Raw genomic sequence first — 16736 nt, forward strand, 5'->3', positions numbered from 1 at the left:
TACAATGGAGCAAAAACAATCAAATTTGCTTTAAACTGGGGAATCTGTAACAGAAATGTATGAAATTATCAAAACATTTGTGATGAAATGTTAAGTCAGTTGAATGGTATAAGTGGTTCCAAGTCTGATGCGAGGATGTTTGCAATGACCCAAGAAGTGGATGTTCACTATCCTCTTGATGAGGACAGAGTTGCAAAAGTTTGAGAAATTGTAGCAAGAAATCTTAATTTGACCATCAGAATGAATGCTGATGAGTTGGATATGAATAAGGAGACGGTTATTCAAATTCTGCATGAAGACTTGGGGAAAAGGAAGGTCTATGCAAAATCTGCACTGGATAGCCTTATGGATGAGCAGAAGCAATGAAGAATGTCATTAAGCGAAGACTTTGTCCACACTTGTCAAGACAATCCTAATTGTCACTGGAAATGAGTGTAGGGGGTTTCAGTCTGACTCAGAGAATGCAGTGGAATTAAAATCTTCATCAAAGCCCAAAATGTTTTTTGTTTCGTCCAGCATCAAGGTGATGCTGGACAAAACAACATGAGAGTTTGAGTACGATAGTTTCCTGTGCGGACGTGCCTTTCTGCCGCTACTGGAACAGAAGTTTTTTTCTGATTTATTTTCTGCTTTATTAGTTTAAATTGACATATTAACTTATTTCTAGAGTAGCTTTATATTCCTATTTACGGTACTTAAAGTTAAAGTAACTTAGATAGAGATTTGTAGGTATTACTTAGTATCGGAAAGGGTATCAAATACACGTGTTTACCGTTCATAAACAGCCGCCATTGTTACGTGAAAATTAATCTGTAAATCTATTAATCTTGTCGAACTTCATTGGCAATTAAATTGTACTTTTAACTATACATATAACCACTTAGGTTATATATAACCACACGGAACATACATAATTAGTAAAAATAAATAATTACTACATAACTTGATACGGAAGTTATATAAAGGGACTTCGTAGATAACACTCGTTACTGAAACGCGATACAGCATATCCGGAATTCGATAGCATTAGCTTATATAGTATAGTGCATAATATAATATTGTCTATTAATCTTGTTAAACTTCATTGTCAATTAAATTGTTCTGTTAACTATATATATATATAACGACTTAGAGTACAAACGTAACAAATAATTAATACATACTTGATACGGAAGTTATATAAAGGGAACTCGTAGATAACACTCGATACTGAAAAATAAATATAGCGTTATAACTGTGTTAAGATACAAGTTTAAGGTTTTAATATTGTTCTGAAATTGTAATTTTACTGACATTTAAATCGAAATCATGACTCTGACCAGAGCAGCAAAGCAAAAGGCTCAAGCTAATGGGAGTGCTGTTACTCAGGGGAGAACTGAGGGGGGGGCAGTTGCCCTCTGAATCACAGCCTTTTAAGATGCACTGTTTGCTTGATGTTTGCGGAGCAATCGGGTACGGGACATGATACTGCCATGGGGGATGTCTTTGTGTGTGCACGATGCAAGGAGTGCAAGGAAATTAGGCGACAACTCGGCATTGTTATGGGCCTATATGAGACCTTGAAGGACAGGGTGGATGCCCTCGAAGGAAATAAATTGAGGGGCCCATCAAGCTCTTAGCTGCACACATCAACGCCAGAGCTTGCACTTGGTCATCTTGCAACACAGAGGCAGCCCCCAAGGCAGAATGCGCTGGTCCCACAGGAACTAGTAGTTGTTGGTGACTATTGTCAGGGAAACGGGGAACATGCTTTGTAAAAAGGATAGGTGGAACAGGACCAGGGTATGTCTGCCAGGGGCAAGGGTTGATGATGTTGTAGAGCAGATATCATCTTTTAAGGGCACAAAAGGTGATATAGTTGTACACGTTGGCACTAATGACATTAAGAGTAGGAGACCAGCGGAATTACTTAACAAGTACAGGTCACTGTTGAAAAAAAGCCGTGAAGTAGGGTTAAATTTGAAAGTGTCTGCAATTCTGCCCAGACACGATAGGAGGGAGTATATGATGAGAGCCTTGTCGATCAATTCGGCCCTGGAAAGATTGTGCAAGGCTCAAGGGGTAGAATTTTTTTTCAGCCTGGAATGTACTTGTTAACAGGAGAGATTGCTTCTACAGGGATGGGATACACTTAAATAGAAAGGGTGCAAGAATATTTGCTGATGCTATCGAGGCAGTGTTAGGTGGGTCGGAAAACTGCTAGCTTGGGGGGAGACAAAGACCAATAGATTGACAGTAGCCACTGGCAGAGGTGAAAGAGATTCTTGCACTGCTTCTATTGGAATGAGCAGAAGCCTGAAAAACAAGATGCAGGATATTTCAGAGACTGCTGGAAGTCATTGTGATACAAGTAAACACATGGGTTGTGTTAGGGTAGGTAAGAATAGAAACAAGTGCAGGTATACTTGCGTGTACACCAATGCTAGGAGTTTAGTAAATAAATTTGATGAATTTGAGGTATTGCTCAAAACATCAAAGGCAGATATTGTTGGGATATCAGAGACGTGGTGTCACACAGATATAAGGAATGCAGAACTGGAATTTGGGGAGTACAATGTGTATAGAAAGGATAGACAGGACAGGAGGGGAGGAGGGGTTATGCTATTAGTTAAAAAACACATAAAATCCAAGGAAGTGAAGCCAGTCGACATTGATGGACAGGGCAGTGTCGAGTCAGTTTGGTGTGACATAAGCATAGGTAAATCAAAATTGAGAGTAGGAGTGTGCTATAGGCCTAATGACTCTGATGAGTATAATAAGATACTGTACAGGGAAATAGAATGGGCCAGTAAATCAGAGAGTCTTATAATGGGGGATTTTAATTTCCCAGATATTGACTGGAATTTGTGGGTTGGTCACTCGCACACTAGCAGGGCTTTTGTGGATTTATTGGATGATTGTTTTCTACACCAGCATGTTCGAGAGGCAACTAGAGGGAGTAATACTCTTGATCTGATTATCAGTAGTGATTCTTCATGCATTAGGAATCTGCAGATAAAGGAACCACTGGGTGGCAGTGATCACAGTGTGCTGAAGTGGGATTTACTCAAGGAGGTAACTACCATCAGAGGCAAAGGGAAGGGTTTTTGCTTTCGTAAAGGCGACTATGATGGTCTGAGACAGTATTTAAATTCTATACAGTGGGACCAACTGATGATGTTACCAACAGCAAATTCAAAATGGGAAGCATTCAAGGAACTAATCTTGGAAGCTACCAGGCTTTACATACCAACCAAGAAATATTGTTCAAGGTTCAGGCCTAAATGGTTGTCAGATGAACTAATGAGACATATGGCAGAGAAGAAAAATGCATGGGATACATACAAATTAATGGGTGACATGGAAGCCTATGATAGATATAAGTTGGTCTGCAACCAAGTCACAAAGGAGATTAGGCAGGCAAAGGCAGATTATGAGAAATCCTTGGCAAAGGATGCAAAGAAAAACAGAAAAGAGTTCTTTACCTATTTAAACTCAAGAAGGAAAGGGATGAATCAGATTGGTCCACTGGATGTTGATGGTTCAACAGTTGAGGATCCTGCTCAGGTGGCTAACAATCTAAATGAGTATTTTGCATCTACATTCACACATGAGGAGTTATTCAGGAAGGGGAATGTCGTAGGTGAAGTAAACATTGGCAGTGAGCTAGATTATTTTCTAATAACTGAGAGGAAAGTGGAGGAGAAATTGCTGAGGATAAACATAAAGGCACCAGGGGTGGATGGGATCTATCCAGTTATATTAAAGGAGGCAGCAAAGGAAGTAAGCAAACCCCTAGCCATAATTATGAGAGCTTCTTTGGACTGAGGGGAGGTACCCATGGACTGGAGATGTGCAAATGTAACCCCAATTCACAAAGGAGGATCAAAGGTGACACAAGTAATTATAGACCTGTTAGTTTAACTTCGGTTCCAGGAAAATTAATGGAGGCACTGGTTAAAGAAGCACTGCAGGATCATCTGGACAAGAATTCAGTTATAGCTCAGACACAGCTTGGTTTTGTTAAGGGCAGGTCTTGTGTGACCAATTTGATTGGATACTCTGATGTAGTCACAAAAGAACTGGATGCAGGGAATAACTTTGATATTATATATTTGGATCTTAGAAAGGCTTTTGATACTGTTGCGCATGGAAGACTGCTGCACAAATTGGAGAAGTGTGGCATTGGAGGCAAATTGCTGCTATGGATAAGGGGATGGTTGAGTGGCAGAAGACAGAGAGTGGTAATCAGTGGACACTGCTCAACGTGGACTAATGTTATTAGTGGAGTTCCTCAGGGTTCAGTGTTGGGTCCATTGTTGTTTTCTGTATTTATAAATGATATTGATGATGGTGTATCAGGCTTAATGTCCAAGTTTGCAGACGATACCAAGGTTGGCAGGGTTGTTAAGGACACTACTGATACTATGCTGCTGCAACAGGATCTGGAAAGGTTGAGCAGATGGGCTGAGAGGTGGCAAATGAAGTTTAACATTGACAAATGTAAAGTACTACATATGGGAAACAGTAACCCCAGATCAACGTATCAACTCTGTGGTACTACGCTGACAGTGGTAGAGAATGAAAAGGACCTGGGGGTAATTGTGCAGGCAGATATGAAGTTCTCTGAGCAGTGCAGACGAGCTGCAAGAGTAGCTCATGGTGTCTTGTCAATGATATACAGGAATTTTTCTAGCAGGGATAAGGATGTGATTATTCCCTTGTATAAGGCATTGGTCAGACCACACCTTGAGTACTGTATACAGGTCTGGAGGCCTCATTTCAAGAAGGATATAGAGCTGCTCGAACGAGTACAGAGAAGGGCAACAAGATTAGTGAATGGAACAAAGGGTTGCTCTTACGAAGAAAGGCTTAAGTTTTGCAAATTACAGAGCCTGGAGACTAGGCATCGGCGAGGTGATCTGATAGAGGTGTATAAGGCTTTGAATGGCTTGAGCATGCTCAGTGCCTATGGGATTCTTCCTCTTGCTCAGAATAATCACCTGAGAGGGCATAAATTCAAATTGAGGAAGGACGGATGTCGGATAGATGTGCGGAAATTTGCCTTTAGCCAGCGGGCAGTTGGTTTGTGGAATAGACTCCCATCGCTTGTTGTTGAAGTTGATAGCCTAAATAAATTTAAGGCTCAGCTGGACAGGTATTTCGAACGAACGGAGGGGTGAAATGGGTGTAGTGGTTGTTTTTTTTTTTTTTTTTGGCTGATGCTGAATAAGCTTGCATCATATGCCTCTACTAATGCTAATGCTGATCCTGTGTTTCAATGGACAGGGTGAAATTTACAAGGAATGTGTACCTGAAGGGGAAAGTTAATGCTGATTTCTATGTACAGACGCTTTAATGGCTGTTGAAGCACATTTCCTGGGTCTGGCTGCAATTTTGAGAGAAAGAAAGCTAGTTCTTGTTGTATGACAAAGACTCTGCCCATTCTTCACTTGTTGTGAAGATATTTCTGATGAAATATGGCATTGTACAGATCAACCAGTCATCCTACTCTTTCAATCTAGCACCAGCAGACTTCTTCCTCTTTCTCAAAGGAAAGATTTTAGGATGTTGAGGACATGAAGAACTGAACATCTCTTTTGATGTCTTTTCAGAAACTTTTAGAATGGTTTAATAAATAAGTGCATTCAATCAGATGGTGACTACTTTGAATAAAAATAAAACCATTTTTGAACTGTTTCCATGTTCCCTTAGTTAATTTTTCATTTTTTTCTGAAGCAGATTATATAGAAATGTCCATTGATGTTTACACAAATGGATTCCTTATCTTTGATTTAATTTTTTTTTTTTTTTAACATTTTCACTGTGAGAACTCATTCTTAAAATGGGAAGTCATGTTTTTTCATTACTGGAAGTATATTGGTACTTACTGTTTTAAACTAACTTCTTGTCTGGATTTTATTTGAATTTTACTTAGCTTAAGCAGCAATATTCATCCTTCCCAGGTATGATAATTCTAATATAATTCTCATTAGCACGTGGTATAATAGTGTTCATTTAAAAAAAAAGTCTCAGACATAAACCACCTTTTCTTTTGGTGGTTAAACTGACATTGTTATAAGATCCTCTGAATATTAACAAGTTGCTAGGTAAAGACCAAGTTTTGAAATTAAGTTAACACTTTTCTAACTTTTCATCCAGTACCTTACATAATTTCAACCTATACAGTAATAATTATGCCTTGTAACTTACTGTAAAATTATTACAGCAATCAACACACCCAGATTTGTAATAAAGATGTGAAGTAACACTGATGCGGCATTAACAGCAAACTGTGCTATGGAACCAGCATTAACAACGTGAATTTTCCATCCCAGATTTCTGTGAGTGAAGCACTGCAAAATAAGAAAACACATTAATCACCCAATATTTGAGTAAATCATTGTAGTAATTACAAAGTACGTAAAATATAAAAAATCACTTTTGCTCATCTGACAAGCAGTACATTTGAGATGGCCAGAAGTGCCAGTATTTTTTACAATTGGAGCCTTGTGACATCTGAGACAGATCTCACAACAAAAACTAATTTTCCTTTTTTGTCATATGATTAGTCAAGTATTCAGGTTAGGCACCATAATAATAAAAAGTCGATGGTTCCAAGCATTGTTTTTTCTTTATCGGTGCATTAGTCTGTTCAAAGAATACTTAATTTAAATGGTTACACAGGTCTTTGGTTTGTATTATTTTGTCAACTGGCATTTAATCTAACATTTTAATTCATTTTAGGGAAATTTATAAGGTGGCTGTCAGTGTGGGTGGTCCCTGGCAAAAACCAGGGCTGGATTAAGAAAGTTTTGGGAACCTACCCACCTACAATAGTAAGTGTCAAAGGAAATTTTAAGAAAGTGAGCATTTTTACTGCAATGTACTCTTAATACTAAATTACAACTTGTAAAGCAACTTCTCTAATTCTGCATTAGAGATGGATAAACAAATATATTCTTAATGCAATCTCAATATTTGAAAATAACTCACCTTTTGAGAAAATACAGTTTTTAGTTTTCAATAATTTCTTAGAGCTAGTGTCAAAGTTTGACCTTTAATCAGTAAATATTTAATTCTATAATGTAAGATTTAAATCAAGTTCTTTGAAGTATTTAAAAAATATATGAACAAAGTGGTTATAATTAAACTGTGTCATGTTAAAGGACTCTAGATAGAAAATGTGCTAAAAGTACAGAGCTGAAACTTAGAATGGGTTGTAGTCAGGCAATGTGTGCAGGGGTGGAAGGTAGGAATATACAGCTTTGCAACATTTATTTAGACTCCAAATGGTACACATGTACAATGTCAAACTGTTCAATACACATAGCTGCCAACTCTCAGGATTTATGATGGAGAATTAGTTTTGTTTTGACTCTATTTTGAACCATTCTTTGCCGTTGTTTTGCAAAAACACTACTTTTTTCTTTTCCCAAAAAATATTAATCTGAATTTTTTCTTATAGCATATGGCCATTATAAACAGCTGGAGAATAGTTTGCCATCATTGCTAAGTCAGCAATAAAGATTAATGGAAGAAGATCTTAAAGTTTATTAAACAAATTTTCATGGAAAATAAATTGTTTTCTGCAACTTGCATTGTCAACAGTTGACGAATACAAGAAAGAACACCACCCTGTCAATAAATTAGTAAAGGTTGCCTTCCTTGTCAATCACAATTACAAAAGACTAATAAGGGACAAGTACAGAAACAATGTCATGAGTGTCAAAGCAAAGTTTTCAGCAAAACTTTATATACACTTAAAAAAAAAGTTAAATTGCATTCACAGACAATGTTGAAGCAGATCTACTATTTAAACATCGGTACATCACTGGCATAATTAATGTACCACTGAGGTGAGTTGTAGGCTGATATGATTCAAATGAAGTGTTACCCCTTGAAATATTTACATTTTTTGCAGAAGCTATATGATTTTTTTCTGAATAGATTTGGTAAATTGTGGACTTAGTTTGGTGACCAGCTTACTTTGTTTCATGAACCCAAAGGCCAAAGTGTGTTTTCTTATAGCAGTCAAGTTGGCTAGCTTGAACTCCATATAATATACATATCAAGGAACCAACAGAGTTTTCAGAAGCATAAGTTTAACTTTATTTAACTTAAATGTTATCATATTTGGGGATCCAATTCATCCAATATCAAATATTTTTGAACCAAAATGAAAGCAACTGATTTTGAAAAAAAAAAAAAAAAAAAAAAAAGAGGGAGAAAAAAAATTTTCAGTATTAAGAAGTGCACAAGGAAGGATGAAATAAGTCATTCTTGGCATTTCAGCAGTCCTTTGTAGCACTATTGCATGACACACAAAATATATATATATGTGTGTGTGTGTGTGTGTGTATATATATATATATATATATATACACACATGTAGGAGGTGTAGGGGGCACAAAGACGAATCGGAATCACATAGCATTGCAGGGTCCAAAATGCCTTCATCATGCGGGAGGTTGCGTGAACAAAGAAGCAAAGAAAAAGAACAGAAACAGCAACTCGTTAGTGTAACAGAAATCATTTTAATGACGTTTTACATTGGCAAAAAGCCATGCTACAGAAGGAGTTTGACCAGAAGCAGTTACACAGGCTTCACGGTGTCGCCGCATGGAATCCCTAACGTTCTGGAAGATTCCCGGTATGTCTTGAATCTCCCCGGCAGCTACAGAGATGTGAGAGAGGTCTTCAACTGAATCAATGGGGATCTCGTACACCAATGTCTTCATTTGACCCCAGCAGAAGAAGTCCAGGTATGATAGGTCTGGCGATCTAGCAGGCCAATGAACCGTACCACCACGACCTATCCAATGCTATCCAAATGTAATGTTTAGGTGTTGGCAGACGTCATTGGTGTAATGTGGGGGAGCCCCATCATGCTGGAACCACATTGAGCGGCGCAACAACTGAGAAACATGTGCTTCTTCAATAAGTTCGGGCAGGACTTGCTGTAGAAAGATCAAGTATGCCCTACCGTCCAGACGAGGGGGCAGAAGGTACGGTCCAATGAGGTGGTTTCCACCAATGCCGGCCCAAACATTGACAGAGAAACGGCGTTGAGTTGCACGTTTTTGCGTACCATGGGGGTTCTCCAAAGCCCACAAATGGGCGTTATGTTGATTGAAGGTTCCATCTCTTGTGAAACTTGCCTCATCCGTGAACAATATGGATGCAGCAAATGCGCTGTCTGCCGCACTCTGTTGAAGAAACCAAGTAGCAAAAGTCCTCCGGAGTGGATAATCCCCAGGCTCCAATGATTGGACGCGTTGCAGATGGTATGAACTCATTTGGTTTGTTGACAGTATCCTCCATACAGTGGATTGGGAAATACCCAATCGTTGGCCTATCACTCAAGTACTCATACTCTGATTGCCTTCTGCAAGACGTAGGACATTCTCCTCATTGTCTGGCATCCTCGTCATTCGCTCTCGATTCATGGTACCTCTCGTGAAACAACCAGTCTCACATAACCTTCTGTGCACACGTGTAAAAATTGTATGATGAGGAGCACGCCTGTGCGGGAAACGTTCCTGGTACAAGCGCAGAGTGGTGTGCCCGTTACAGTCCGCAGCTCCATACGCGAGGTGCATGTCGGCCAGTTCAATGTTTGAATACTCGTCCATCCTACTGCCTCGGGAACCAGTTTGCAAATGCTGACTTCCAGCGGGATTGCTGTTCACGCAACCTCCCGTTCAACGTACTCTACTGCATGATGAAGGCATTTCAGACCTTGCAATGCTGTGTGATTCCGATTTGTCTTTGTTGAGAGTAGGAGTGTGCTATAGGCCTAACGACTGATGAGTACAATGAACAACTGTACAGAGTAATAGTGGACCAGTAAATCAGATTGTCTTATAATGAATTTTTTAACATCCCAGATATAGGCTAGAACTAGTAGGTTGGTCACTCGTACACTAGCACTACTTTTGTGGATTTACTGGAAGATTGTTTTCTACAGCAGCATGTTCGAGAGGCAACCACAGGGAGTAATACTCTTGATCTGATTATCAGCAGTGATTCTTCATCCATTAAGAATCTGCAGATAAAGGAACCACTAGGTGGCAGGGATCACAATGTACTGATGTAGGATTTACTTAAAGATGTAACTACCACCAGGAGTAAAGGAAAGGGATTTTGCTTTCGTAAAGGTGACTACAGTGATCTCAGAAATTTTATACAGTGAGACCAACTGAGGATGTTACAAACAACAAATTCTAAATGGGAAGCTACTAGGCTTTTCATACCAATTAAGAAATACTGTTCAAGGTTGAGGCTTAAATGGGTGGCAGAGAATAAAAATGCATGACACGCATAAAAATTATTAGGAGACACAGATGCCTATGGTAGATAAGGTAGTCACAAAGGATGTTAGACAAGCAAAGGCAGATTACGAGAAATCTTGGGCAAAAAATGCAAAGAAAAACAGTAGACTTCTTTACTTATGTAAACTCTAGAAAGTATGAACCAGAGCTGTAATGCTCAATACGTTCTATGTTGATATCAATTTTTCTAAAATAATAAGAGTTTACCTCAATATAGTACACAGAACACTTCCGTATGATACTCTCTAGAAATTAAAATGGAAAAATCTAAAAAACTTGCATTAGAGTAACAAATAATTAAAAATCAATTTAACGCAATTAAAAATAAGAAAATTAATTAAACGAATTTAACAAAAAAAATTGCAAAACTATTTTCCTTCCCGAAGCTCACAACACTTTTAGATCCTATGTTGTGATCAACATGAGGTCGAAACAACAAAGGAATGAAAATTACCGAATAGGGGTGAGTATTTGTCTTCGTGCATGTGCTTTTACACTCACAAATTGGAGATGAGATGTGGCCGATGAACTTTAAAAAAGTTTTGTGTAATTTAATTGCTATGGTTTCTGCAATTAATAGTCGTGTTGGACACTAAGTATTTTGACCTCGTTAAATAAGTGTTTTTCGTTAACGGCGTGAAAGGCTAATTCTGATGCTGCTGAATGAGAAGCACGAACTGAGGCGGCATGTTGATTAACACGAACATTCAAAAGAAAATGCGTCGAACCCTGATAATACGTGTCGCAATCACCGCAAGAAATGTATACTAGGTCATTAATTTGTGTTGAGAACGAGGAAAGAACTGAGCGATTGTTCAGTATAGTGTGTAATTTCTGTATTGGCCTGGCCACAATTTTAAATTTGGTATCTTTCAAGAATCTGTTAAGCTGTTTGTGCCATTGTTCAACATATGGGACAGAAATAAAGTAATTTTTTGATATTACTATTGTTGGTTGGTGTAGTATTTTGTATCCTATCCTTAGCTTGTACCCTAATTTGGTTTATTGTAGCAAGGGGATAACCCCAGTTTTAGAATCTGCTGGTTAATATTTGTATTTCTGAGAACAAAGCAGATTCAGTTATTGAATATTTGTAGGCATTTAGAAATTGATTAAAGATAATCTATCTTTTGTAGGTGAACGGGTGATAGCTGTTATAATGTAGAAGCATACTGGTGTTTGTAGGTTTTCGATAGATGTTAAATTGGATTTTATTCGAGTCCCGAGTAAGCTTTAAATTTAGAAAATTTAATGACTTTGTATCCGTATCTTTCCAATGTAAATTTGAGCCTAGAATGAATATTATTAAATGAATGTAAAATGTCTTGGATAGTACTATTATCAGTAATAACTAGAACATAGTCTAAATACCTCCCCATAGTATGTGATACGGGGTTGAAAAGGCGTCAAATGTATATGCTCAATCCCATTGGCAAACCAAAAATTTGTTTGTACACTTTGTCTCAAAAGCTGATATAGTTGGCTGGCCTCAACTAACAGCTTAATTAAGTGAAAAATTTCCTTAATAGGAAGCTTTGTATAATTGATCGGTATAGAGTTTTTATTTAACATATCCCAAATAATATATAATGTGTATTCAACATTTATATTTGTATATAAAGAGGTAACATCTAGTGAGAATAAATTGTCATTATAGCCAAGTCTTCGATCTTTAAGGTTATTAAATAATGTATCGTAGTTCTTAATCCCAAATTGTATCACCTATCTAAAGGGTTTTATAATGCTATATACATGTGTAGCTAAACATGAAAATGCAGAGTTTCTGTAGGAAACAATAGGCCAAATAGGAAATCCAGTCTTGTGTAATTTTACCTGACTGAAAAGTGGAAGGATATTGTATGTTCTGGCCTTCAATTCCTTTAACTGCGCCATAGCAATGTAGTAATTTTTTCGTATTGATTGACTAAATTGGTAAATAGTGCCGGGTCCACTTCAATATAAGTGGAGGTATCTGAAACAACTGATTCTAAGTTATTAATATAATTATCGAGTATTACCACTGTATCTCCTTTATCTGCCCCTCCGTATAATAATGTCATTATTTTTCTGAAGTTCACGTAAAGCTGAACTGTCATGTGTATTCAATTTAGAAAGTCGCGTTTCTTTTATGTTATTCACCACTAATTTGTTGAATAAATAAATCTTTTTGTGGAACATTAGAGTTCAATATCAATTATGCACTGTTTTTTAGGTAGTTTTCTATGTGGTAAATTATAATTTAATCCTTTGGATAAAAGTGAAATCTGGTCCTGCGATAGCATATAAGAGGAAAGATTTGTAACCTGTTATGTCAGTTCATTGAATGCTGGGCGAAGGGATCTTCACCCATCTTGTATGCACTTTGTTGCAAGCCTGCAACAATATGTTATAATTCGTATGAACGTGTCTTGACCCTCCCGATAATGTTTGTAATTTGTTAACGTGTCTGTTTTTTTTTATATCCGAGGCCTGTGCTTCCCATCTATGGAGGTCTTCAATACAGACCAATCGTTAGGATGTAGATAATTTTTTAATTTACCGCGAAGATTCCTAACTTGGGAAAGGTATTTTTGTTTATTAGTATATTGAGATTTTAAGGTAAGTTTAATGATATTATGCGATGTAGCAAGTGCTAGTTGTTTTATGCCCGAAATTTTTTGATTTAAATTGACCCTAGCAAACTTCGGAGCGATGTTGTTTTGAAGGCAATATTTGCCTTAACAAATTACAAACATTATCTGGAGTGTCAAGACATGTTCATACAAATTCTAACATGTTGCAGGCTTGTGACCAAGTGAAAGTTGGGTGACCCCCCCCCCCCCCCCTTGCTCATATGAGACACATAAGGTGGGGAATAAATTCAAATTGAGAAAAGTTTGCTTTTAGCCAGCGAGTGGTTGATTGCTGCAACAAACTTCCATCTGTCATTGTGGAAGTGGATAGCTTAAATAAATTCAAGGAGACTATACAAACTTCTGGAGGGAATGGATAGGTGAAATTGGGTGGTTTTTTTTTTTTTTTGGTTGATGCTGTATAAGCTAGCTTTAAGGTATCATATGCCACTACTAATGCTAGTGTAATGATCTTTCAATACAGTTACACAGTGAATTTCTGTGTGTTTGTTATTACTCTTTTGCAACATCTTCCCGGGATTTGTATGTTGTGTAGCTTGGTAACACAATGGTTCCTTTGGCCAAGACATATCATTCTTATGTTATTGTAGGATGTGTAGTATGTAAACACTTTATCTTGTGATGTTAGGCCTGATATAACCAAGTGGTCAGAAATGAGTGTAGCAGCATGTGTCCTTTGAATGGACCATGGTTCAAGCCTGTGTGATTACAATAAATCATAAATACAAGTTGTTAATGATATTTAGTAAAATTCTCTGACCTGGTGGTCATGCTAGAGTATAAACAAGATTTTATTATTTTTTTAAAATTTGATATAGTTGAATTTTACTCAGATAATATAAAGATCACTTGTATTTACTTTATCCTTAAATAATGAGATAAAGTTAACAGAGACTGATTGAAAATACATTCAGGATATGGGCAATCTTATCTCCAGAGATATGTTATTGGCATAATTCTTTCATTAAATGCCATTTTCCTCTTTATCATACTCTGCATTGACTATTGTCCATTTTTAAATTGCAGCTCTTGATTAGCCATTTTCCATTCACAGGCCTTTAACTTTGTGCTGCTCAATTTTAGCCACCCTATACATCTTATTTTAGTGTGACTTATTATAAATTTAATATTAATTGAATTTGCGGTTAAAAAAAAAACAGAACAACCAACCTGATAATATACAAGATTTGGAGTATCTTCATCTGGAGTCCAGAAAAACTGGCCAGCTTTGCCATCCTTACATTTAAGTTGCAGTGTATTTTTATATTCTTCAAAGGTCATTGCTTCAGCTGATTTATCGACTGTTTTATGCTTCCATTCACAGAAGTGTCCAACTGCAATTAAATATTCATTTATTTGGTTTGATATGAGATTTTGATAAGTCATGAAAGATGTCAATTCCATTATGTTATTATATTCCATAAAGTTTAGTACAGCCCTTTTTTACTTAATGTTTATTACACTTTTTCATATTTCATTTTAAGCTAAATTATTAGCAGCACAGGAAATTACTTAAAAATATTAATTGATACACTTGCATTCAAAATAAACTTACTTTCCTCTCACCCACCATCTCATGACTAGTGGGGTTGCTGTTTATCATTCATTTGAAGAGCTCTGGTCTGGGTGCAGATGTAGTAAAAGTCCACTGGGTAATGTCTTTGTATGTGCTCTATGTAAAGGGTATGAGGATAATAGGTGTGAACTCTGCATTGTTATGGGCCTTTCTGAGAGCTTGAAGAACAGGGTGGATACCCTGGAAGGATTTAAATTGGAGGGCCCATCAGGCAACACCCCAGACAGAATGCACTGGCCCACAGGAGCTAGTTTTTTTATCAGTGACTACTGTCGGGGAAATGGGAAATATAGTGTGCAAAAAAGATAGGTGGAATAGTACCAGGGTATGTCTACAAGGGTAAAAAGTTGATGAGACTGCTTCTACAGGGATGAGGGTTCCCTTAAATAGAAAGGGTGCACGAATATTTGTTGATGCTAGCGAGACAGTGACAGGTAGGTTGGAAAACTGCTAGCTTGGAGTAGATACATGGATTGACAGCTCCAGGCAGAGGTGATTCGTGCGATTCTTCTATTGGAACAAGTGCAGCCTGGGGAAGCAAGGTGCCAGGGATTTCAAGGATTACTGGGAGTCATAATATGTGGTCTGCATTAGGGTAACTAAGAGTAAGGACAGGTGTATGTACACCAATGCAAGGAGCATAGTAAATAAATTTGATGGATTTGAAGTGCTGGTCAAGATATCAAATGCTGACTTTGTTGGGATATCACAGACATAAGGAATGCAGAAGTTGAATATAGGGATTACAATGTGTACAGTAAGGATAGGAGGGGGTTATGCTCTTAGTTTTCCAGTAATAAGCATTTGCCATATAGTGCAAGGATGCCTCGGGCTTTTGCTGAACTGGCAAAAAAAAAAAAAAAAAAAACCCAACCCACAAATCTTCCCACCTCACACAGATAAGTATTATCCAGTTGACCTTTGAATTATTCAAACTGTCAGTCTCAACAACTACGAGGATAACTCATTCCAGCTATTCTTAGTTTGGGGGGAGGAACTTCTTACAATCTAATTGTAAGAAGTAATTAGATTGTAAGAAAACTTCTTACAATCTAATCTAAACCTAAAGTCCTGTAATTTGAATTTATGAACCTTCTTCTGGAATTCTTTAGAACAGTGAGAATTCCATTCATTCGTTTTTACTAATCCCTCTCCAAACCTTATTAACCTCAATCAGGTCACCTCTGAGGTGTCTATTTGCCAAGCTCTATAGCCTGCTTAATCGTAGTCTTTCTTCATTCGGTAGTCCTGTCCATCTCACCATTCAAGTTGCCAGTCTCTGGAGCCTTTCAAGATGCTCTGTCTTTTTTTCAGATGAAGTCTATACTTGAATGCAGTATTCCAAATGTGGTCTTACAATTGCTTTATACAATGGTATTATTACTTCCCTATCTCTACAGGATAGCATTCGATAAATCATCGCTAGGACACCACGGGCTTTCCTGGTTGCCTGTTTACAGAATTCAGAAAACTTCATTCATATCTGCCCGTACTGTAACTCCCAGATCCCTTTCCTCCTACTGTTTTTAATTCAACCCCATGAAGTGTATAATTTATTTGTGGGTTGCTAGTCCCTAAGTTGTAAACCTTGCATTTAGCAGCATTAAAAATAGCTCCTACCTCTCTGACCATCTTTGAAGTCTGTTCAAGTCATCCTGAAGGAGCACTGCTTGGCACTGATCGTTAATGACTCTGTCAATCTTTACACAATCTGCAAATTTTTATATCCCACCTTCTATCCCTTCATCAATCTCATTTATGAAAATGAGACAACAGTGGTCCAAGAAGCGATCCTTGAGGGACCCCACTCCTCACCAATATACATTAATCACAACCCTCTGCATTCTGCCCTGCAGCCACCCAGCAATCCATCTTAGAATCTTAGCAGTGATCCTAACCTGTTCAAGCTTATACAGTAAACTCTCGTTCGTGAGGAACAGAGTCAAATGCTTTGCTAAAATCCAAATAAACTACAGTAGAACCCTATTAAGAAGTTTTCCAAAGGAGTGGAGGTTTAGAACTTTTTATGAGGGGAAACCTCTTAAAAGGGAAAATGAAACGATACACATACATAAAAGATGATTTTTAAGTACTTCCAACTATAACACTTGAAATATAAAAATATAATGTAATCAGTATAATTAATATTTGTAGCATTAAAATAATGCCAAGGAAGGACTAATTATTAGGGCCAATATGGTTATTCTTTAAAGG

General features: G+C 37.5%; 1 protein-coding gene across 1 annotated transcript in view; it reads right to left on the reverse strand.

Moving 5' to 3' along the window:
- Positions 1-6098: 6098 nt before the first annotated feature.
- LOC150085660 (protein Skeletor, isoforms B/C-like) overlaps positions 6099-16736 on the reverse strand; it is a 356943-nt gene continuing 346305 nt past the window's right edge. The window contains exons 12-13 of the mRNA XM_090373427.1: positions 14117-14280; positions 6099-6335 (exon numbers count right to left, since the gene is read on the reverse strand). Of these exons, the coding sequence (XP_090229553.1) occupies positions 6189-6335; positions 14117-14280 (311 nt within the window). The 3' untranslated portion in view covers positions 6099-6188. The remainder of the gene's footprint in view (positions 6336-14116; positions 14281-16736) is intronic.

This window comes from Mastigoproctus giganteus, chromosome 5 (assembly GCF_048544385.1).
Source record: "Mastigoproctus giganteus isolate SK-2022 chromosome 5, ASM4854438v1, whole genome shotgun sequence".
NCBI lineage: Eukaryota > Metazoa > Arthropoda > Arachnida > Uropygi > Thelyphonidae > Mastigoproctus > Mastigoproctus giganteus.